This window comes from Ceratina calcarata, unplaced genomic scaffold (genome assembly GCF_001652005.2).
Source record: "Ceratina calcarata isolate Rehan_Ccalc_2016 unplaced genomic scaffold, ASM165200v1 scaffold132, whole genome shotgun sequence".
In the NCBI taxonomy this organism is placed as follows: Eukaryota; Metazoa; Arthropoda; class Insecta; order Hymenoptera; family Apidae; genus Ceratina; species Ceratina calcarata.
Genome location: NW_017134257.1, coordinates 241,028 through 265,971, shown reverse-complemented (window position 1 = coordinate 265,971; position 24,944 = coordinate 241,028). Strand labels below are relative to the sequence as shown.

General features: G+C 42.9%; 1 protein-coding gene across 1 annotated transcript in view; it reads left to right on the top strand.

The window, feature by feature from the left end:
* Nucleotides 1-3,222: 3,222 nt before the first annotated feature.
* LOC108629321 (RNA-binding protein MEX3B) overlaps nt 3,223-24,944 on the top strand; it is a 57,071-nt gene continuing 35,349 nt past the window's right edge. Inside the window, exon 1 of the mRNA XM_018031919.2 lies at nt 3,223-4,738. Coding sequence (XP_017887408.1) covers nt 4,438-4,738 — 301 coding nt within the window. The 5' untranslated portion in view covers nt 3,223-4,437. The remainder of the gene's footprint in view (nt 4,739-24,944) is intronic.

Genomic DNA, 24,944 nt, shown 5'->3' with positions numbered 1-24,944 from the left:
TGCTTTCGGCCAGCGAACGATGAGAAACAAAATTAGTCGCCTTTGCCGAACGAGCTTGCCGTAGGATCGCTACGCCGGCGCCGTTGTTCATTCGCGAGAAACTCAGCCGCTTTTGTGGAAACGGTTCCTCTTTTTATTTCTCATTTTACGCCACAGGGAGTACTAATGACGAATACCTAATTTGTCAAATAATTGACAATGGCGACGAAAATGATGACGAATTGCATGGTTTTCAGAAATCTTCTTCGATCTGCGTTTATACTTTTATTATAAGCATTCAGGTATTTTATTATTCTATATACTTGTTTATTGTGTCCAGGTACAATCGGTAAACGAAACGATCTCGACCACTCGGTTGACGATGTTTTTCTACGGATTATCTAGCCAGTTGTATGCAAATTTTTTATACCTGCTTGGTAAATATACCTAGGAAAGGTCGGTTTATTGAACAAGGACCTTCCGCTGCACCTGTCGTTCGAATCGGTTTATTGGGCACTTCACTTTATCCAAAGAATACGTTTTTTTTACAGTCGTCTACAATATTTGCGCTTGCACTCTGTTTGACGTTTCGTTGCTGTTTCGTTTCACTGTCGCTTTTCTCTTATTTCCAAAACTGCGATGAATGAACTTTACGATAACAATAAATCAGTCGAGTTTTTGACTGGGTAACGTTAATATTTTACATCGGTATCTCGAACGATTAGGTGTTGATAATAAAAACGTTTGATAATCTGAAATCATTCTGTAATGCCGTCGACTGTTGATGGAGGATATGGTCTCGATCGTGAGCGAAGGCCCGACTAAAAATCGAGCAATCGGCTGGGTCCGTGTGGAGGACGAAGGGTCGTCGGCAGAGAACAATGGAACACGGTTGCATCTTGGTTCAAGGTCGAAGCGCGTGCATTTAAGAATCGGTTTAGGCCAAATTCCCCTTTCCGCTATGAACAAACAAACAATTTTCGTAAAACAGGTGACAGTAACAATGGAGAACATACAAGTAACGTTAGTAATAATTACTCGTTGTTCCATGTCAGATTTTCTTTGGTTTTGGAGAAAAAATGAGTACTTTTTGCATTTAATATTGGGTAACAAACTGGTACCGTTTAAGATTGTTCTCTTATATTTGATAAACGTACAATAAATAGAGTTTTCAGTCATACTCGACTTATGCAACAGTTAAGATTTGACTTTTGTTTAGGCATTTCGTTTTAATGTGCGTGAGATTTACGTTCAACTTATTGTTACCAATTGCGGTGGGAAAAAGTAGACAACATTAACTGGACGTTGATCCGTGATCTACAAATCCTGCACACATTCCTGCGCAGTTCATGGACAGAGTTCAAGGACGATATATCCGTGGAGCTTAACCTAGCTTAACCGAAGAAACTCCTGATACCTCGATTACAGAAAGTTAACCATTCTGCAATATTTTGCAATGTTTGGCTACAATTACCATGTACCAATATCTGCGATGCCGAGACATTTCTAAAAGTTTCGGGTTGCTATATTAATATCGATTGTCACATGAGTTCTATTTTTTGCATTTCATTCATTTCTATACTGTACGGGTTTTCATGAAAAATTGGATGAAAAGAAATTATTACGACACTTTTCCTGTGTCGAACATTTGATAAAAGCGCTTGATTGTACGAGTCAAAGAGATGCAAGCTTTGAACGAGATAACAAGCCTCAATGAAGATGACACAGGTATGTAAGGTAAATGTGCCAATTCCCACCCACGTCCCAATTTCTACTCACTGACGTATTTTTCTATGATTTTAATTTAATAAACATATCCACTAAGTACAATAAACAGTGTTTGCTTTTGCGACGAGATATGATTGAGTACGTAATTACGAACACTGGTGGTGTGTTTTATTTTACGAAACGGGTGAAAATACTTATTTTAAGTTTAGATTTTGATTTACAAATTGTTTTTATGTTGAGTTGATAGCGAAATCATGCTTAACTAAGTAGAAATTGGAACAATAACCTTAGTAGGTTTATAAATTAGTTCATAAATGAGTAATATGTGATGTATATAGAACCATGGTCACGGATGGACCCACATGAATATCGATATATGGGGGGTTCTGAGAGCTGAGATTCCCTTTTGAAATGCTCTTGACCTCGTATCTAATTTACGGCGTCATACGACTCTCAAACGATCCAACTACGGTTCACGACTCGTGCGATACCTTACCATTATTTCTCTACAGCCGTAAATTTCCTTCCTGTTGCATTTCCCTTCAGCCGATGTATCGCGTGATGACTAGGAGCACTACGAGCACGAGTACAGACGAATGTGTTCGCCAGGACACCCTGTATATAATCAAACATCCTTGACGGGGTTGGAGGTAGAGAAAAAGATGCTGGATCGAAATTGAGCGTGAACGACACTGCACGTGTCGGAAAATGCAATGTGCAAATTGGGCGAGTAAAAGTAAACAGAAGTATACTGCTTGGATTTGTTGCATTTTGTCAGCACATTCCGTACTGGCTGTAAAAGGTATATAAAGTTTAGGGAGAAGAAGGGCGAATTAATATTTTATTTTTGCACAAACTTGATAAACGACGAATATCATATTATTTAAAATTTTGTACTTTCATATCATAAGACTATTAAAAGAGGAAGCCTGAACCTATACACACTTTTCCATAAAATCGTGCTTCCATAAAAAATCAATACACACGAGCGATCGTCCTACGGTAGGGAATTGCAATTACAATCAAACAGAGACGAGGGGTGAAAGTTGTGAGTAATTAAATTAAATCGTGGCCAGTAATCGACTGTATAGAAGTGCGTCCATCGACGTCTCGTATACGCGAAGAGATGGAGCTACGAACCCGGACGCTCGTCCCGGGGTCCGGGGCTCACAATCACAGCCGTGGAAAATCGGTGGTGCAGCAGCCGGCGTTCTAGAGCGGATCTACAGGGAAACTTCGCGAAGGGACGAGCGGTGACACGGAGGGGGTTGAAAGCCGGTAGGGAGGGTAGGGAGAGTGCACGCGGCCGTGTTCAGAGGTGAACGAAGCTCAGTGCTATCCGCCGGTAGGTGCGCTGCTACATTGTGTGCCGGTTGGTTCATCGAGTGGTGGGGAGGGGTGGTACAACGCCACGTGACCGTCTCGACCAATCTATTTGCCGTATAGCCGGCGTTCGGCACATGGCGGCTCACCGGCTTTAGCATCCGCAGTCGCAGTACGTCGCAGTCAGTCGCAGTGGTAACACGAGTAAGAGGGTAGTTGCACGCGCCTGCCTTCGAAAGGAAAGATCGCGCTGAGGGGGAGAGAAAGAGAGAGAGAGAGAGAGATAGAGTGTGAGAGTGCGAGAGTAAAGCGAGATCAAGAGAGAAAGAAAGAACGAAAAAGAGAGCGCGGCGCCCCTTGCCACCGTTTTCAGTGCTTCAGTCGCGCGACAACGCTCTCGGTCGCTTCAGTCAGTCGGTCGGTGACAAGGCTCCCAAACGTGATACACGCGCTGTTTCGTGACGTTACGTCGTCCCATTGAAGGGGAGAGCTAGAGCGAACGAAACGGATAGAAACTGAACCGGAGAACAAACGAACGAAATTGTATCGGTTTTTGAAACAGATACGCGACAAGCGAGAAATTACAATACGCACGAACTCATCTGAGAGCAACGACTTTGAAGATTGCTAGTCGCGCTCTTTAAAATACACGAGACTGTACGAACGGTTCCGATCGCGGTTCGAATATCGAGAAGGCCATTTTCGTAGCACACGCACGGCTTTTGCACGCGGTGAAAGAAAGCGCGCGCGAGTGAGATAACTGATCACCGAGAAAAGGACGTGCGATTTGAACGCGAGATTACGGCGGATATAGTAGCCGATACGATTCCAGTGTACGAACAACACTCACGCGGTGCGTTCCTCATACACGCAGCGTAGCACGCAGGGGACGGGACGAAAAAATAAGTAGACGGAGAAGCGATCACCGGCGAAGCGGCGATTTTATTTTTGTACGGTGCATCGTTGTTTTTCCTACGTACATTTTCTCGTGGATTGCGCACGGGAACAGTATATTAGACCGCTCCCGGTTTCATCGAGTGCAGCGGTATCGTCATCGTCGTAGTCCTCTCATCCTATATAATCCAGTGTGTGTGACAGTGCGACACGCGCGCGCGTGTGTTTCATCGTTTTTCGACCGTTTTCAATTTAGACTCTGTCCCGCGGTACATCTCTCTGTTCGACCGTTGATCGTCGACGATTATTTACGAAAAAACGTGCGAGAAATAGAAATTGGAAAGACACGGTCTGTGAGAAGGGACGCGAGACCATCGACAACGACTATCATCCGGGGAAAATAGTGAAAATCGGTGAACAAATAAACTGTGATCATACCTATCAGTGCGCACGTACATACGTTCGATTGACTTTGTCGGTGCGAAACGAAACGCGACACTTTAGTTGAATAAAATGCCCACTAGTTTGTTCAGCGAAATGGACCGCGGAGCGAACGGCGGTGGCACCGCATCGCTCGAGGATCAACGAGCCCTGCAGTTGGCACTAGAATTGTCGATGCTTGGCTTAGAAGGTACGCCCGGTTGTCCAGGTACCGGCACAGGGACCGGCAACGGAACGACCAACGATCCGGATCCTTTGCAAACGACACCGGCAGGCGTTTTCGAAGAGGCACGCTCTAAGAAAAGCCAGAATATGACCGAATGCGTGCCGGTGCCCAGCAGCGAACACGTGGCGGAGATTGTCGGCCGACAAGGTAAGCACCAAACATAACCTCGACTTCTTACAATCTTCGTCGTTATACGTAACGTATTTCCTTTAGTAAACATATACGAACAGTGTACATCGTACAAATGCGACATATCCTCAAAATATCGATAACGGTTAATCGGTATGAACGATAAGTTTTAAAGTCGAAGAATGAACGCGATGAGTTACGATTCGTTAAATTGTGATTCTACGAGAGATCAAAGAATCTTTTGTATCATACATACACCGTGTGCCATATCGGTTAATTATCGCGAATAGGAACTTCCTGATCGATTTCATTACGAAATACTCCATAAAATTGTAGCACTATTCTGGAGATAAAATCGCATTGCGAACACATGCTATATACATAATACAACTAAAACGGAGCGACAATACCATGTATAGGGAAAAGTTGTCCCGAATCATGCCCCGGCAACATATTTCATGATCATTGAAATCTATCAGGAAATGTCTGTTAATACATATAAATATTATTCGCGTATATCGTGTACAATGTACGCCCAATGTAAAATACTCTAATTTCTTCGAAAATTTAATTACATGTCTGTCTACGTTGAATTAAATATAAAAATTTTTTGATTTTCATATTGCGTGTTAATGAAAATGTTCTTTATACGATGTTTTGTTTTATACGATGTTTGTATTATATCAGTGAGTACATGTTATGGACGATTCGTCAGCATAAGTTATTTAATTCGGGAACGTTCACCTGAGCGTTTAATAAATGACGAAATATTCGCTGACAGTGTCGTCGGAATATATTATAAAATCCTGTACTACGTTGAACATGTGTATCTGTGCTACATACATTTACGTAAGTTGCGTACTTGCGTAGTACGTTATTTTACATTCCTCGTTACCGGAATCTGTCACGTATAGCACCGCTGACAGTTCATTGGCACGGGCGTGCATGCGCACCGCGAGAAACGCGTTATGTATTTATTAAGTAATGGTGCAATTAAACCAATCTAACTTCGAAAAGCAAATTTGTTTGGAAGCTCCATGGTCCGTCGTCGCGTCGTTGTGTCAGTGAACTCTGTCGTAGGTCGCGGACGGCCACCTTCGCGATCGAGTCCTTGCACGTTTATCTCAATTTTACGCAACCGTGTACACTGTTTGAATGTCGTTCCATTATGTGTAGTTAGTAAAAGTGGATATTTATACTTCTCGATTTATCGCAATTGGCAACGTCCAGCGGTTTACGAACAAAGAATCGTGGTATCATCGTGGTAGGTGTATAAAAGCGATGACATTTTTGTAACCTTCATTAGAGTAGAGCGCAGACGTTTCTCGAAACGAAAAATCGAGCTTGTCGCGTTTCTCATTCTTGCCGGCAACCATACTGGGATTCTCTTGTTTTTTCTACATCATGACTTCCAGGAAAGGTGTCAGGAATAGCAACGTCATACTTAGTCAGGCTACCTAAACGCGACGCATTTGTAACGTGCATCGTTTATGAATTTTCGTGTTCACTTAAGGACACATGTTTCGAATGTTTCTTAAATTGGTATTTTTAATATGGAAAATTCTTGTCCACGATATCAGTTGCCTGTTTATTCTCGATTTATTAATGTCTACAAAATGGAATATATTAATTGTTAACTCGTAATTGAACAATGTTTATGGTGTTTGAAAGCCGGCCGTACGCCAGAGGGCACCAAACGTGAATACGGCCGTTAAACTCGGTGAATTTCAAACAAAACGTTGGGCTGGAAATTTTTACGAGCATCTTCCTTCCTTCCAAATGTCAAAGCACGTTCGGATACAAATAAAAATAACAGACATGACGCGGAGGCTACACACCTATTTCCGACCATTTTATATCGCGATATCTACCACGGTAAGTCATGGTCAATAACTCCGTACCGCCTTTCGTTTCGACCGATTCGAGGCGACGCGACGTGAAAATGACAATTTCCCTCCTATTTAATTCTCGTTTCATCGTCCATCCGAGAAGAAACGCGAAGGATCGCCGCTACGTAGAAAACGTGCTTAACGAACGCCGTTTGTCCTCTTTCTCCAAGCGGGCAACGTAGGAAGATAATCTTTCCATTCAACAACGAAATAGTTGCTTTCATTGAACGATCCTAGCCACAGTATCGAGACGCGACAGACGCTTGTCTCGTGCGACGACGCGTTTCGAAATTAAGTAAAACTCTTGTTGGTTGTTCCGCGACGCCACGTGATTTGCCATTTAAGTTCTTAACATCTGTCAGAGATCGTGTGGTCGATAAATAATCGCGTAATTCCGATCGAAGTCGTCAATGCCCCCGGGACCATCCCTTTCGTACTATGCACGCGAGGTTCTTGTGCTTTTACCGATAAATCTCGCAGATTAAAAAACCGTTCTGTTCCTTGGAGATCACTCGTTTATGTCGCACTGTATTAACTTCCTCTCGTCCTAATTGAACCGGGTAAGATTTAACATCTTGTTCGAAAGAAATGTAAGGTACCTATCGACTTTTTGATACTCCTGCTCGATATTTTCGAGCGAAAGTACGACGTGATACACGCGTGTAAATACGCACGCGGAAGGAGTGCGTCTATCGATAGCACGTGCCGCCGATCGATCATCTACAGCTCGTTTCTCGACCGACCGCATCTGTCATCACGTGCAAACACGCGACATAATTTATCCCGCGCAGTATACTTTTGCAAATTCGACATTGGACGGTCGCCAATTCTCTATGGGTGTTTAAAATGTGCATGCATTAAATCCGAACGGATTCTTGTCTCTTTGATCTACTTAACTGGAAATTTTTAAACGACCGAGGAAAGAAAACTCGATCAAAATTAATACGTAAATACTTTGTTAGTACTTTATAATGATTTTATTTGACCGTCACATGATATCGGTAATTTTTAGGGTTTGCACGTATTGATAAGGCACGTGATCTTTGCGTTTCAGCCGAGTTCAATGTCTCGTCATGTATTATTATTACACACCGGAGCTCATTTCGCTATGACTCGTGAGTGAAACGCTGCCCGGCCTCGATATCTGCTCGATAACGTTTTATTATATTTGAATATAATGTACGTACCTACCTGGCAACGGTGTTTCGTTCGGCGTCGTCCAAAGCGGGTTCCCTACGACAGGAGGGAAAACTACGAAAATGGCGTGTTGTGAGAAGGAAGTCGTATAGTGCTCGCTGATCATCACGTGACTCGGGTTAATATTGACCGTTCAATAACATTAGACTCGGAGTCGGGACACGTTAGAACGGTGTCAAGACTGTTCATATTTTAAATTCAGAGCCCGCCACGGATTTCCGTATGTGTTTATCGCGTCCCTTCCGTTCGGGCTTTCTCGTAACCTCTTTGCAAGTCTTAGATCTTTACAATTTGAGAACCGCTGCCTACGTCGTGTGCCGAAACGCGCGATAATGCCGCTTGTGTTCACCGAATGATTAACATATTCTAACTTATACCGACTCTCGTTTATTGTATATTTATAAACATCAATGAATTTGCAGAAGTAATCGATTATCTATGCATCAGTCAATTGGAATCAGGATCGGTTCAACTTAGCATAATGCGTAGAATGGTTTGTTAGAAAAAATAGAACTGTACTATCATACATAGATTGCCGAGAAAACTATTTGATAACGCTGACGAGACAGTAGATAACGCAGCATAATGTAACACAAATCTCGCGACACTTTCGATCTTTTCCCCGCGGTTAACGGACTCGTTTTGTCGGGAACTCCAATTTTCCGTTGTTACATAAAATCTGTCCCCGCTTCCTGCTTTCCCGGCTCTGCTCCATCCTTTGGCCGCGGGATCTTCATACGAGGTCCGTTTTCTCTCTTAACGTTGCATTGTGTCTCGTAGATCGGACCGCGATCCCTTTTTTTTTTCAGCGACCTGTGCAGCCCGCCTCGGAAACCAGTTTAACATACCTGGCATGAATCATTGGTATAGCGCGACCAGGTTCCCGCACTCTCGCACGCTTAAATCTCTTACTACGTGGCTCTCTTGAGATGATGCATGCCGATTCCCCGACGCGTGTGCACATGTGCGTATCATTGTGCGCGACGACGATCCTTAAGTTGTCTAGACACTGGTTTATAAGAAGCTCATACATTTGAGCACGTTACAAGCGGAATAATGATTTTCATAAAACCCACCGCGGACGTTATTATAAATGAGTATTTAGTATTTCGAGTCGATCGTTCAATTTTAACGGAAAGATCGCATCTTTCTGTGGAACGTAATCGTGTCGATTCAATAATGACGTCTAATGAGTTTGATACGCCGTTCCATTATGAGGATGTGGCTATTTGTTGAGCATTTTCGCTCGATTCTCGCTCCTTCTCTCTCAGTTGCGTTTGCATCTTACTCACACCGGCTCTGTACTCTGTCTCATTTTCTCCTCGACAGTCCACGCTGCTGGTTCTCCTCCCCTCGACCTCGCCCCGCGGTCTCTCTCGCTCCCTTTTTCTCTCATTCTCCTGTTACTCTCTTTCTAGCTCGTTCTCCTGGACCGGAAGTTGTAATGAGCGCCTACGTCGCCAGGCTCGTCGCCTCGTGTCGCATCGTGGCGAACGATGACGTTACTTTGGAAACATCATGCATGACTATCCAGGTCGTTAGCTGCAGTATCGCCTAAAGCCGTGTCTCTATTGCCGTTTAAGACATTATTACTTCTTCATCCAATACCTGTTTTTATCTTGTTCCTGAACTATCGGCTGTAAAAATGCCTATTGTTAATTGTACAAAATAGCATATAAAAAAAACTTGTGCAATGAATTTTCTGGTCGTCGTACTGTACATTACTAGTCATGATAGGGAAGAACGGAACGCTGTTAAACTGTCCCTCGATTATGTTTAACCGTGACACACGCGCCGGGTGACAACAGCACCGGTTACACACACGCACGATTCGTAGAGCTCGCGAATAGCACACGGCTTGGAGGAAACTTTCTCCAGCAGAGAAGTGCGGAGGCGAACGCGTGCGCCAGCTGCAAGAGGAGAATTTTGTTTGTTTAGCGAAATAGGCGAACGTGGTTATCGGTAGTCCGGTTTATTTGTAGCTGGCACGCGAGATAGAAGTTAGAATGCGTGTATTTGTTATTCGGTGGTCGTGTAACGGTAACGAAGAAAATGTTAACGCAGTGTGTGCGAGCCATAGAGTGACTTCTGTGGAACAGTTTAACCGTGAAAGTCTAAGGCAAATCTATTATATCAACCGTTGAACTCTAATCGATATAGTAAGGAACTAATGGAAGCTCTTTATGAAAAATCTTTCCGTTCAGATCGTTCGATCTGTTTTGTACAGTCGTTAAAAAGATTTGAAATAATGAATAATGTTTGCGCTTTTTAGTTATCATATTGCTCCTGAATTGTTGCACGATGAAATGGTTAGGAATGCGAATAGTCGATCAGAAGGATATTTTTTTGTCGTGCATCAGCACGTGCTCGTTTCTTCCACGTTACTTTTTCCCACTAAAATGGAAGATTTGTGTCGACGATGAAATCGTGTTAATAGACCCGTATAGGCCCTACCGTCTGTTCACGTGTCTTCGTAAAAAGCTGCCTCCAAGACCGAGCAGAGGATCTTTTCCAAGTATTTTACGACTTGGTACGCTCGGTGTGGTCAAATGCCGATGGTTTAGAGGAAGGGCAGATCTGTTAGTGTATACGATTTTTATTTGCTCTTCACGAATTTACAGCGATAAACATACTAGCGTCGTTCTCGTGTACCGAACGCTTTTTGGAAAGAGATACCGTCAGTCAAATATCTCATGATTATAACTAAAACGTATATTTTCATGTTTTTTTAATTTCTATACATATATATGTATTTCATTTGATCTAACATGTAGCTTATATCAATATACTTCATTTACCGTAATCATGTTTTAAGCGATTCGCGAAAACCACAAGAGACCAACTGTGTCGTCTTTCAGAACGTCTTAACGTACGTGTCTGTGGTTTCACATTGTTCATAATACTACTGGGTTGCGATGACAGCGTCCAGGAAGAGGATAAAAGCAATTATGTCGAAAATTGTCTCGGACTTGAAATCGGCCACGGTTCGAAAAACAAATTTCACACACTGGAAGCCTTGGCCATGATCGTTTTCGAAAGTCCGTATTCCGTTTCCTTTGACCACAGAATCGGCCACAAAATTAAGAATTTCCGCCGGCTGTGAAGAATGTTTCGGGCCAATGGGAGAGGAAAGCGTCTCCTCCCCGAGTGCAACCTCGTCGTCGAATTTCCTTCGCCCGTTGCTACAACGACACATTTTGTCACGCACATGCCGATTATGCCCCCGACAACTCCGCATCTCGTCTCATTGGCTTCACGAGACCGTGGAACCATTTACCCGTTCCTCTCCTCCGGTTCAATTTGCGGCCAACCGATGTCGAAACTTCCCGCGCTTTCTCCGTCCGACGAGACCTTGTGCTTCGTTATCATCGCATCGAACAAGGATGCACTATATCGAGAGTCTTTAACAACCTCCCAGATGTACAGACAACCCTTGAACCTTGTGTCAAGATCGTAATTTTCGTGGTGTTTTTAATTTTGCTGATTGTATAATTTAAATCACGTTCACCGTTTGTCTCAAGTATTCGTAAAAAAAAATTAGGTTTAGATCATCGAAAAAATATTCATTTCAAGATATATAATTTCCGCTGTTCAAAAATGAACTGTGGAACTTGGGCTTGTGTAGGTCCTCATGGAGATCATCTCGACGAGGGAAGGAAAAACAGAAAATCGGTAGCGAATACGTGAATGGCTGGTAGTGGTTAGTAGTAGTGATATAGTAGCGATGGTGGTTGTTGCCTTTGTTGGCCGAGGCAGCTGCCGACCCACGCCGGGTCTTTCCGTTCTCATACTCGAAACTCGATCGACGTTTAAGCCCTGAAGAAAGAAGGGAGAGGTAGAATGCAGACGATGAATATCGTCGACAAGAAAAAGAAAAGAGGTTCCGAAGGGGGCATTCACAGGGAGAAGGGTAGAGTGCAAGGGGCCTAGGGTTTGGCGACCGTGCCGGTGATGAATTTCGCCAGAACAGAAGGAAGGAATCTCTGATTCGGTTGAGAACCGCTCGCGCACAACGTGCCCCCGCCTAGCAGATGTTTACAGCCCGTTGGCTGAAATAAGCGGTTTTTCTCGTTTTTTATTTATTCTGTCTGCCATGTGCACTGACTACCCTCGACCAGAGGTCGCTCGCCTTTCGAACCGCCCTTCTTCACTATCTCGGCGAATTTTCGTTCCTTTTTCTCTTACATGCACTCGCGTGCGTGTGTTTCCATCGACGTGTCGTTCGCGGTCTCATCGTGGCATGCAATTACCTTCGAAAAATCACCGAACGCGTAATTCCCATCAGCTTATCCGGTAATTTATCGGCCCGGGTCTCTCTCGATTCGGCCGCGATTTCGTTGCAGTAGAGCGATTCAATTGCGTTTAACGTGTGACGACACACCGCACCAGCTAATAAAATACAGTGATGAGCGTTTGATAAAAGGGGATATCAAAGGTAGCTGTAGGTAGATCAGATAATGAATTGAAGATTTCACGGCAGAAGAACAATTCGCTGGAATTAAGGTGCAGAAATAAATATCGAAATTTTCCGAATTCACAAGAAAATTCCTATTATAAAAACATAGTTATTTGAAAAATATTACATTTAACTGTGTTAATAAATATTTATAGATTCTGTGTATTAAACATTTCGATCTCATGCATATTTAAAAATATTTTATTCATCTTTGAAAGGTAATGGAGCGTCCTTCTTTTGTCGCAAAATATTCGATTGCTGCTCGAAAAGCTGACGGCGGCAAAAAACCTTGAAATTTCATTCACTTCAATTATGCATATCGAATAATATTGCGTGTCGATTGATCGGACCGGTAGCCAATAGATGGATTCTTTGGGATTCGAAAGAGAGCTTGACTCGAACTACAGGCCGAGACCACGAAATATTGTCTCCCCATAAAAAGCCCGACGGTGTGCATGAATAATTACGGTAGTAGTATGTACACGTATATGTATAGTGACGCGCGGTCTCTCCACGCCGATGGTAATTGCGTTCTTCTGCATCTGGCTCGAAAGACTGTGCACGACCTTGAATTAAATTATGCTGCACGCGACTTTTATTACATTCCCATTCAAATGACATCCGCTAATAGGGACGTTAAACTTCACCGTAGGTCAGGCAACCACGCGTTTCATTGCGACTAGCGAGTTTTGCTGGGAAACGATCTCTCGATTCCGTCTGCACACAGCTTGCTCTGAATTTAACACAAATATGCTGCAGAGTGTGGCATGTTGGTGAAAATTATATATTGCCTGTTGTTGTGGACAGAGGCGGATGTCCCAAAAATAACAGTTTTAAACAGACAATAATAGTGAACACTAATTTAACAATTTTATTGGATCATTCTCATTCTATATGGGTTCTCTTATAAAGTTATTTTAAACATTCGATATTAAATCTTCCATTTGTGCAAAGATTTCTCCTCGTATATGCCTCTTGTATTATCTATTAAGTGATCGACCCACGAAGTTGGTTCGCGCCGATCGGCTATGCGAGGCCAACGAAATCTCGTCGATCCCATGAGACAGGATGAGATAGAATTTCGTCCTCCCGTAGGAAGGTTCAAGTGGCCTCTCTCACCAAGCTTCATCGGAAGTGGAAAATGTCTTTGTTTGGTACACGCTACAGGCCAGGGGCCAATACACACTCGGGCATACACATGAAGAGGAGGAATATATCGAATATCCACTGAACGACGTGCACACGAGCGGTCGAACGAGGGTTCACCTAACCTCGTGCTCGTCGCTTTTCTTCTTTCCTTCTTTTTTTTTTAATCCTGGAACGCGACGATATAGCAGTGGTCGGTTGGTCGAGCGCAGCTATATCTGTGATTGTGAGATTGCGGTCGCATTATCAAGGGATTTTTCAGTTTATGTACGTGTTAATGAAATTTTATTACATCACTCAGAAAACGAAATTAGATACGATGCAAATTTTTACAGACACGTGACGTAAAAAAGAATATTTGATACAATCGAATTGAAGTAATAAATAAGCATGCGTTAAATTAAATCTAGTGGTCCGTGAGTAGACTAGATTTCAGTAGTAACCATTGCGTCTTGGCGAAATTCCACGACGGTAGAGCGTCACGCGTCGTATGTAACGATTATTCGCCTGTAAACGAGCGATTCCCTTGCAAAACGTCTCTGCGTGGAATGATTCTCCAAGCGTATTCTCGCGCATAGCTAACAATTCCGATCGGCTTCCTCGGTAGCGCTTTAGTTCGCGTTCATCGTGCATGCTGCTACATATACTATCGAATATGTAGTTTGCGTGGCTTGTCTCGATTTCCTTTTCCATCGCTGCGCATACAGATGCGTTGACGACGACGACAACGACGACGCCGACGCACGTTTTGGTACCGTTAATTATCGGAACATAGCGCGCGAGAAATGATACCACGGTGCACCATTCTTTATTATCAGGTTTCCTTCTGCTCGCATTATTTCATGCATGAAAGCGGGGACTTGGCGGCGTTTTATGAAAAGGGTAGAAAGATGCGTCATTCGAGCATCGAACAGCTCTTCCCTTTTTTTCTTTCCTTTTTCTCGTCTCCTTTTCCTTCTGCTTCTGCATATTTTTTCCTCTCCGTTCGTATATACAACGATGCACATCCTTTCCTCGATACAGCACGCACGAGTATCTGATTATTCGAAGACCGCACACGTCCTGGGAGGAAGTGGTTCGCAACCGAACCACCTACACACATACACACTCTTTTTCTCCTCTTCTCTCTTTTTCTTGTCCCTCTCTGTTTGTTGTCTGTATACACGCGTACACAAACACGGAATACGGCTCGGAGAGTCTTTCTCGCTCCATTTGGCCAATCCGTACACATTTTGTCCCGCAACAATGCACCCGACGTGACACTTCCGTCCGGGTGAGGAAAGCTTCGTGTGACTTTCTTGTCAATCGAATCCGTTCCCTACTGCTCAACACCATGAGCCCGTGGAAGCCTTGAGACACCAAAGCTCTGCTCTCCGGTCAATCTTCGGTTTCCGATACCTGTGAATTCTCGCAGATTGTTATTCGCAAATACGGTTGCTTTCTTTCGTTCTTGATAATAGTGTTTATTGAGATTAAGAATTTTTCCAAATCTATACAAGGGATTAGGTGTTTAAACCTACCAAGTACTTAATAAAATTATATCTAGAATAATTCTAATGTTCAATAAATTACTCCAAAGAATGGGATGCTAGTGAAGGGAATAATTAATTAGCTTAATTGAGCAGGAAATTGGTCCGATACGGTGTAACTATAATGTAAATATGTAAATAGCGAATCAACTTTTTGTATGCTGCGAAGGAAATGATAATGAATGATAACTGTGATATTATCGGGATCTGATATCGGGAATGAGAAAAATGTTATCGGCAAGCAGTTCGACCTGATAGAAGTTGTTTTCACGTAATCGATTTCTCTTGAACTTCATGATAAAACTTGTTTCGCATTGATTTTACGTCGTGTTGACATTAATTAGCAACGACTTCATTAAGATGCTCCTATTTTTACCCATCTTTAAGTGTTCGAGATAAAAGAGATGTTCATGGAAGATCAGTTCGTTAAACTTGAGGGTTATTCATTTCTTTATTGATCGCCAGCTGTATCATCCTTGAATTCAGAATGATCTTTTTTCTTACGTTCAATTGCGATTCATTTTTTAAAAGGTCGAATAAGGAATTCTTTTGCAATGACCTAAATACGTAATTATGCTAAAAGAAATTCGCGGATAATCAGCTTCGCCAATCAACTACCTCATAAAAATCGGATGTACGGATTTAAACGCCTGCAATTAATCGATCGAGCGTCTACTGCCCACTGGTTGTTTTTCACGATGAAAACGAGTAACGATAACAAGTCTTCGTATGTGTCTATCAACGTAGAATTCCAGGTTTCGCGGGGCCACGCTCGGCAGTCGTGCAAAAAACGCCTCCGAGCAGAAACTCGCAGACCTCACGCGACGATTTCCGGCGAAACCGCGCGAATGAATTTTCTTGGTGCTCAAGGAAAAACCTCGACCTCGCTCTTTGCTCGACCTTCCATCCTGGGCCGAGAACCGTGTGAATGTCGAGCCACTGGTGTGCGACCAGATAGAGAATGGAGAGAGCGAGAAGGAGAAAAGAGACTACGCTTGAACCTTCGTAGTATGCCGAACGGTGACGTAGTCACCGGTGCGTGTCCTAGGTCAAGATTGAAGACTGTGTCTACTACTGACTGCTTCGCTCGATCGTTTCTTTCTAGACGAGGCTGCGGGCCTTCATCCTTTCGCCTTCGTTCATTCGTGCGTATGCATGTGCTTGTGCAGCGACTGGTCTTTCTCTGTCTCTCTCTTGCGCTTTCCCAGTATGAAATTAGCTGTCCGTTTTTTTTTAAATCTAATTTGATCTGCCTGTATTAAATTGATAGAAAAAGGGAAGACTAAGTAGTTCATTTTGAGATAGAAAATCAGGTTTTAATATTTATATTGCTTTTTGAGTACCTTGCATTTCAATATTCGTTGCTTGTCTCTTTCTCTGTGTTATGCTCTTTGTTCATCGGTTGTGACGAGTTTCGTCAGTCCACTCCCGGAGTGGAAAATCGTGTTCCAATATTTTTTTTTCCCGGTACAAGTTTAATGAAATTATTCGGATCGTGAGACCGTACATACGTGTTTATACAGTAAGCGTCAAAAGTGAGTATCACAACGAGGAATGTATTACAAATCTTAACTTTCTGATATCGTCGCCGGAATGGAAACATCGGTTAAATAAAATTGTTTAGTCAGTGTGTTGAGATATTTTTAATCGACTATTAGTTGTGCAAAAAACAGAGTTAAATCTACAATTCATAGTATAATTATGTTTGACATAGACATACAATTTCGCAAGAGTTTGTTTACAGATAAATCATAGGAACTTTACGCTTCGGCTTCGTCTACTCTTTTGACTTCCACGGTAGCCGGTCTCCCTCGATCGCACGTTGAAGGTTGGCCAGTCCGCATCGGCCAGAAACCGCTTTGCTCTGCGTGTTAGCCGGCCTTTAAAACACCACACCGTACCCATACTGCCGCCAGGAGTTTTATGCGCGTTCAGTTGTGGCGCGCGCCGTTCTTTTTGGTAGTGTGTCATCGGGACGCGGGACCTGTCTCTCTCAATGTTTTTGATTGCCCCCACGATGTTCCTCCTCTGACCGTTCGAGGTTTAATCGAGATTCGCCTTCTCGGCATCGGACGTTCTCGCGTTCTTCGCTCCCATGCGCGAGCCGCATCTTTCGGTCTTGTAAAATCGTTCAGCCCACTTCCTTTGGATCGCTCCTCTGCGGTGTTAGAAAAAGTTGTCAAAGGGAGTGCACCATTCTCTCTCTCTCTCACATTCTTCACTAATCGTTCAATGCGATGTAATTTTTATAATCGTTTATAATAATTTCGTTTCATAAAATCTGTCCTTCCGTGCTTCAAAGGATGCATAACTATTAAATTTGCAAAATTTATTTGAGATCAATCACGGTACTATTGTGCAACTGTGCGTTGGAGATCGTAACGGGAAAATGATTCGTGTATAAAATCATGTAATACTTACGCGGTTGTTATACAATCAAAACAATCGTGGACAAAGGGAAAGCGGTGACGAAAGATTCTGGTTTAATGAGGACCTCGAGTTAATTCATAAGTTAGCTTCGACAGTAAAACGTCAGTGCACTCGATCTAATCGATTATTAATGATGTCTTTCCACATATATGTATATCTTATCATGACTGGAAGTACAGTTTTCAAGAAGAATTACGAGTACACACGATCCATGATATTATCAGATCATTAGACTATGGAAAGGTTAAGTGTTGAGAGAGGAAGATGAATCGTATATGGTACTGACCTATTTAGTTCTCTCTGCCTAATACCAGCCCAGAATTGTTCGACACAAAAACGCGTGAACCTCCTTTTGTTCGTGACGTGCGATAATTAGTGACAAGGCGAATTACGCGATTCTCGAGCCGCAGTGCAAGTGAAAAACGCGGAGAAAAAGATTTTCCTAGTCGTTTCCAGGTCGTGTCACTCTAGATAACTTTCTTTATGTTACGCAACTCAATGCGTTATCGTCTCTCATTTTTTTTCTTTTATCAAGAATCGAAGGAAAAGTGGTGTGCATTAACCGATGCTTTTTAAAAAATGTCTCACTTTTCACATCTCAAAGTTGATCGTTAATAATTTTATGTAAATCCTGTCAGAGTTGAAACGAACAAATATTGTAACATGCTGGTCTTGAATCTATTTTAAGTCGTGATTGTCCTTTTCTCTGCATAAAAAGCTTTACTGCCGGGCATTTATCGCGGGTAACGCACGCGACGCGAGGCGCATTAAAGTCCGAGCTTATTCGGTACATTCGCCGGAGAAAATCACAGTTTTGGTGCATGCGTTATTGGGACATGGAACGCGATCGGTATTAAAAAGTTTGGTCGAACATAACGCACTGTCTCGTTTCTTTACGGCGGTCCTTGTGAATAAAATAAAGTTTGAGAGGCTCCCTTTCGGCCTCCTCCGCTTCAGTGGGCAGTCTCGCAATTTATTCGACTGGTATCCCCGAATCTCTCTCTCTCTCTCTCTCTCTCTCCTTTCTCGTCTCTGTCGCCGAGGCGTTTAAAAAGCGAACAGACACTCGGAGAGCAGAGACGGAGAGTTGGCTGGTTTCGCGGACGAAACGATACCCTTCGTCGAATAAATTTCGATTTTATATTTGGTCGGAAATCAGATTACGCTAAACGTCTCTCCTAATGACGTTGCCCATATCGCTAACGTGGCACGCTGCTAACGAGGCTGCAAGAATCGTGGATAGGATAAAAGGAGGCGACTCAGCCTCGATTCATCGTTAATTGTTGGTGGGACACTAATCATGTTGCGTCACGTGATTCGAAAACTCGTACGCAAAACTTGACACGGAAAATCAACACGCGTGTCTGTTAAAGAATTTATGAATATGTATGTATGATTAAGTATTACATACATAGAAATTCTTGAGATTGGGAACGCATTCTGAAGTCTTAGACATTCGACAGTTTCTGTAAAATATTTATTATAATAGTATTCGATCATTAAGAAAATCGATTCTTAAATTGAAGTAAGAAATATATAAAAGCCAGGACTATCGAGACTGGAATTGCTGCTGCAGCAGGAAAGAATCACGATATCGATGATCGTAAAATCGGTCAGAAGTCACAGTAAACGTGTTTCGAATGTCTTGACACGGCAATCGACAGAAATACGGAGAGATAAGGACCCGAACTCTGTGAGAACTACATAACACTCCGACCGCGCTCATGTTCCACTCTGTCGTCCTTTGAATCGTTACAATTTCGAAATAACTCAATAATCAAATAAATCAATACACATTTTTTCAATGTAAAACCATTTAGTAAAAATTTTGAGCCGAACGATTTATGAGGCGACATAAAAGAGATAAAAAAAGTTTCTTAAACATAGCCTGTCGACAAACGAGGCTCCGGAGGTATATACCCTGGTTCCTTCCCAAATTCCACAATTAACACAAAAATGGCCCAACCGTTTTCCGGATACCCGTTTCTGCTTCCCGGAACGCTGGTCAATTTATGAAACGCCGAACCATGGGGGAGGGGTTCAAGAATCTTTCTCTTCGGAGGCGTATAAATCATGGGACATCGCCTTAGTCGGCGCCGAAAAGGAGAAAAGACTAAGGAGAGGAGGTTCGGGGCCCCGTGTCGAAATTTCACGCGGCTGTTCTCCTTTTTCCCGTGACCCACGCAGTGATTGCTCCATGCGGTAGAGGTGAAATGATAACGATACTAATACGGTTAACGAGAATAGATTCCTAGGATCCATAACTGTCATTTATACTTAAGCTTATGAGAAGTTTAATCGTAATCCTACTCAGCATAGATTTTCCAATAACTGGGTTTTGCACTTATAACACGCAATGGACGTGTGTGCAGCGTGAATAGGCATAGGTTTTGCACGATCTTAGACAAAGAGGTCGCGGTACGAGTGAAAGAGGTTCTCAAACTGGTTACGAGACGGCCTCCGTTTCTCGCACGTTTCGTTCCGTTCCTTTGTCCGGTCTTTTGAAGAGCCGCTACGAAGGAGAGCAGCTCGCCTTGAGACAAAGCATGTGCTGCTCGCTCTCTTCTCTACCATCGTCGTCTCGAACGCTCTCTCTTTCCTCTCTCTTTTCTCTCTGTTTTCTCGTACAGCCTCTTCGTCTCGCAGGTCCTCACTCTCCCCGTTTTCTCCAGGTTGCATCGTCCTCTTTCTCTTTCTCTATTATTATGTTTTTGCAATCTATTTGTGTCTGCATCCTCCAGCTTTTTTTTTCGTTCTCCAGCTTCGGGTTCGCGAGAGTCGTCGTCCTCCTACCGACGAACACCTTCCTCGCGCACACACGCATACGTATGTCCGCAGGTGCGTGTCTCTCTTTCTTTCTCTTGCTGCTTCGGGTTTTGCGCACCTGCAACGCGGCGTACACTGGATTCTTTACCGATCTTTTGTCATCATCCACCGTGAGATGATCCGCGGCCGGAGAAACAGAGAGGAGCTGATATAACGGCCGGCCCGATATAAAATGCAAGCTTAATTGGAGACGATAAGGGGTGCGAGACGCGCGCACACTTACGCTTTCTCGCCGTTGGACAGGTGTCCGGGGTAATTAAAGTCGATTCGAAGATCTTATCGGGTGGGCCCGTTTTTCTTTCCGGTACTTCGTCGTAGTTCGGTGACGATGTGGACACGAGAGGACACGTGCACATCGAAATTAACTCTTGCCACTTCGAATTTATCTTGCAAATAACGTTTACCCGCATATAATCATACTTTTTTAAAGAGTCAAGGAAACAAAAGATTCAAAGTTCAACAAAAAGCGATACAGGCTTGATAAAAATTGTAGTCTCTTAATTACGGGTAAATTACGGGTTTAATTGATAAAAGTTGGAAGTATAATATTAATTTATTAATTGGATATAATACTGTTATAAAAAATACCTACAAAATGGCACAGATGTTAAGCAGTTTAAATGATTCAATATCATAGTAAGGTGATCGCCTCGTTATCGCCAATAGACATCGATGATCCCGGGGGAGTCGTGTTGGTGGATATTACAAAACGTCCAATAGAGAAAGCGACAAATCGCGTAGAGAGGTTTACACACAGGAGGGAAGGATTGGATTGTATTCGTCTGGCCAACTCGGGCTGCTCCGGCAGGAGAGTTTATGGGATTATTCCATGACGGAGGGAACACTCGAAGGTGACCTGTGGTCCTGACCTCATCTTCCCGGTCCCCTGGGAACAAACTGCGCAACCAGGCTATACCTGTATTTCACTAGGCTTTACGAACCCAATCCATGTATGTTTATGCGCAATTGCGAAGTGGTCAGTCTCCGTGGCTCGATCTAACCTGAAAGTATTTTCTCCGTCCACCGTTGCGAACTTCGAGCGACGTGTGAACTGTGACCATCATGTAAATTCTAGTCGACAATATTGCGTATTGGCACGTACAATAGGTATGTATTGTATGAAACTGTGAAACGCTAAATTGTCATATTATATCATGAAAATGTGAATAGAAGCGCTAATTTAATTATTCCTTTAATACATTTTGTTGTGCCATATGATAATCTCATGTTATTCTCAAATTTTTAAAGAAATTAAAATTTCTATGTAGTTTAGGTATATTTGTTCTCAATTAGATATCAGGTACTAAACTTCGCTACTTAGCTTTCTCTAATCAAAAATTCATGATTCACAAACGACACGTGTCACTTTTCATGAATTTCCGTGGTTGTTATTCAGCGTTTCCATATCAGATATTTCCAACAGGCGGCTAGAACGTCACGTTGTTCCGTGGAAGTGAATACCTGCGACGAGAACCACGTAGATATTCGCACGTGCACCGTGAGCACCAGGGTAAAATCCTCTTTAGCAGTTATCGGTGTGCGTATACGCCACTTCCTGCCGCGATGACTGAAAGGCTTAGAAAGCGAGAAAAAAAAATTAGGTGGTGTATTTGCCATGACGCGGCCGCGGTCATTGGCTGCGCGGAGAGAAGACGGCGATGATGGCAGGACGAAGGAACGGAAGGTGTCCGGCTCGTGCGTTGAATTCGAAAGCTTCTCTGTGTGGGAGTTGTGAGCCTTTCCCTCTCTCTTTCTTTCCCTTCTTCGTTCTGTTCGTGTTGTGTGTAGTCGTCGGGTTTCGATTTCCGAGAAGCTCCGGCCGATTTACAAGGAGTCGGTGGGTTTCAGCATGACTTGTTATCTAGTCGCTTAACAACGCGTTTTAATCTGAATCTCTGTCAGGATGATCGAACTTCGTATTCGATTGACCGGAAAATTATTATTGCTTTCATTAAATTTTGTAGATACAGATGCCACGAACACGCGAAGAAGCTCGTTTTTGATTATCGTTTTTCAGGGCATTCAATGCATACAATTTTGTCACTTCATAGTTTCACTTCGATGAAATATTATCGTTTTTATAAACTAACATTCGTAAAAGCAGAATTGTATAGTTCACTTCCCTGTGAACAACCTAACATTTTCTCGAGCAACCATATCTGTACCTAATCGGTTTGCTTGTTATCATATTCATACGTACATCTTTAAACGTATAGGAAATAAGTATTGATAGGATGGTTTCATCGCAAACCGGTGTTTATTTAATCGATCGGTTGTAATTAACGAATTAATGTCCACTATTATCATGTGGTCGGAGCTCGATCGGTGTCGTTAACCGTTTCTTATAACTTGCCCGGGTATTATTAGAATCATCCGAGTCCCGTTTCATCGCGGGGATAGTCGCGCGTTACACGCGTGCTGCTGCTCCCCGCATCGTCCGTACACGCGTGCAACGCCGTGCGAAAAACGGTCCCGAACAAACGTAGGCTACAAATGCCGCGCATCTTCCCAGGTCGAAATTATAATTTCTATCTGTTCGCGTACTTTTTCTCGTTCATTCTCTCTTCCCTCTTTCTCCCTCGTTTCAACTCTCTCGCTCTCTTTCACTCCCTCGGCAGCTCGAGCGTAGGCGGCATGAAACGGTCGGGAATCGGAAAGAAAGCAAAGGCGAAAATCCGAACCTAACTGGGGTTTTATCCGAATCCTTATCTTCTCACAACAATCCCGCTATCAAGGCTCTTTTCCGCTTCTACGGTATCAACTAGCTACATTCTAGCTCTCGTTCTCTTCCATTTTCCTTCAGATTTACTCATTTTTATTTGTTCGTTATTCAAATTAAAATTCGCTGAACAAATTAAGTTTGGCATTTTTATTGTTAAGTGTTATTAACATTTGTATTAATAATATAATAACATTGAATCAAGTGATATCTTTTTTCTCGAGCAACCATATCTGTACCTAATCGGTTTGCTTGTTATCATATTCATACGTACATCTTTAAACGTATAGGAAATAAGTATTGATAGGATGGTTTCATCGCAAACCGGTGTTTATTTAATCGATCGGTTGTAATTAACGAATTAATGTCCACTATTATCATGTGGTCGGAGCTCGATCGGTGTCGTTAACCGTTTCTTATAACTTGCCCGGGTATTATTAGAATCATCCGAGTCCCGTTTCATCGCGGGGATAGTCGCGCGTTACACGCGTGCTGCTGCTCCCCGCATCGTCCGTACACGCGTGCAACGCCGTGCGAAAAACGGTCCCGAACAAACGTAGGCTACAAATGCCGCGCATCTTCCCAGGTCGAAATTATAATTTCTATCTGTTCGCGTACTTTTTCTCGTTCATTCTCTCTTCCCTCTTTCTCCCTCGTTTCAACTCTCTCGCTCTCTTTCACTCCCTCGGCAGCTCGAGCGTAGGCGGCATGAAACGGTCGGGAATCGGAAAGAAAGCAAAGGCGAAAATCCGAACCTAACTGGGGTTTTATCCGAATCCTTATCTTCTCACAACAATCCCGCTATCAAGGCTCTTTTCCGCTTCTACGGTATCAACTAGCTACATTCTAGCTCTCGTTCTCTTCCATTTTCCTTCAGATTTACTCATTTTTATTTGTTCGTTATTCAAATTAAAATTCGCTGAACAAATTAAGTTTGGCATTTTTATTGTTAAGTGTTATTAACATTTGTATTAATAATATAATAACATTGAATCAAGTGATATCTTTAACAAGAGATCACCGAAAAATTAGACGAATTAAAATGCCACCTAACAACCAAATTCGCTAGCTATGGCCGCATTTCATTTCATCATCACACGATTGAGGCTGCCACCTGTATTACTGATCATTGAACGAATTGTTATCGCGTACAAACCGGATGAACAAATGTGAAAGAGAGAGCAAAGCGGCAGGAAAGAAAAGGATCGGTCGGTTGAGCACCGCTGTGGCGTCGAATCGTTGAACCACGGAGTGGTTCAGTGGCTCCAAGGCCGGCGGAAACCACGGGTGGGATGTGCGAGGCAGAACGGCCCTTCTTCGACTGGAATCCTCTTTCTCCTGTGCTGTGCAATGCACGCCTTCCGTCGTCGTCGTCGTCGTCGTTCTCTTCTTCTTCGCAGGTTTTCTTTACTTCAAAGAATAAGGCGATACCGAGGATCACGAATAACGTAGCCTAATCCCTCTTAACGCGTCCGATAAACCTGAATTGCTTGTCCACGATGATTAAAATATTGGCACACCATGAAAACGATTTCATCATATTGATCTTTTCTGGAATTTGCGTCTTCGATTTGCCACTCGCTTAAGTGACGCGGTCGCATTGGTAACAAGTGCAACTTTGTTTCATGCGGATGCTGCAGTTTCTGGTCAACTAACTACATATAAACTACGTACAGTCTGTGTTGGAATCATTTTATCCAATAAGAGTACATCATAGGTACGTAGTACATACGGCGCGAAAAACTTTTATCATATATTTCTGCGAGCATGGTTTTAATATAATAATCGTGGGGGTTAAAATCTCATTTCGGTATATGGAAGTATACTGCATAAAATTTTACATCAAGAAGACAAGAAAAAAGAAAATTGCTTTACAGAGTTAGTTATTTGCATATTTTAGAAAAAGTCCTACAAATTTTTAGAAAACAAGACATACTGAAAATGAGTGATGATTATAAGAAATGCCAAAAAATTCATTTTAACCGTCCTTGGTAAATCTAGTGTTAAACCTCACCGAATCGACGACCGAAGA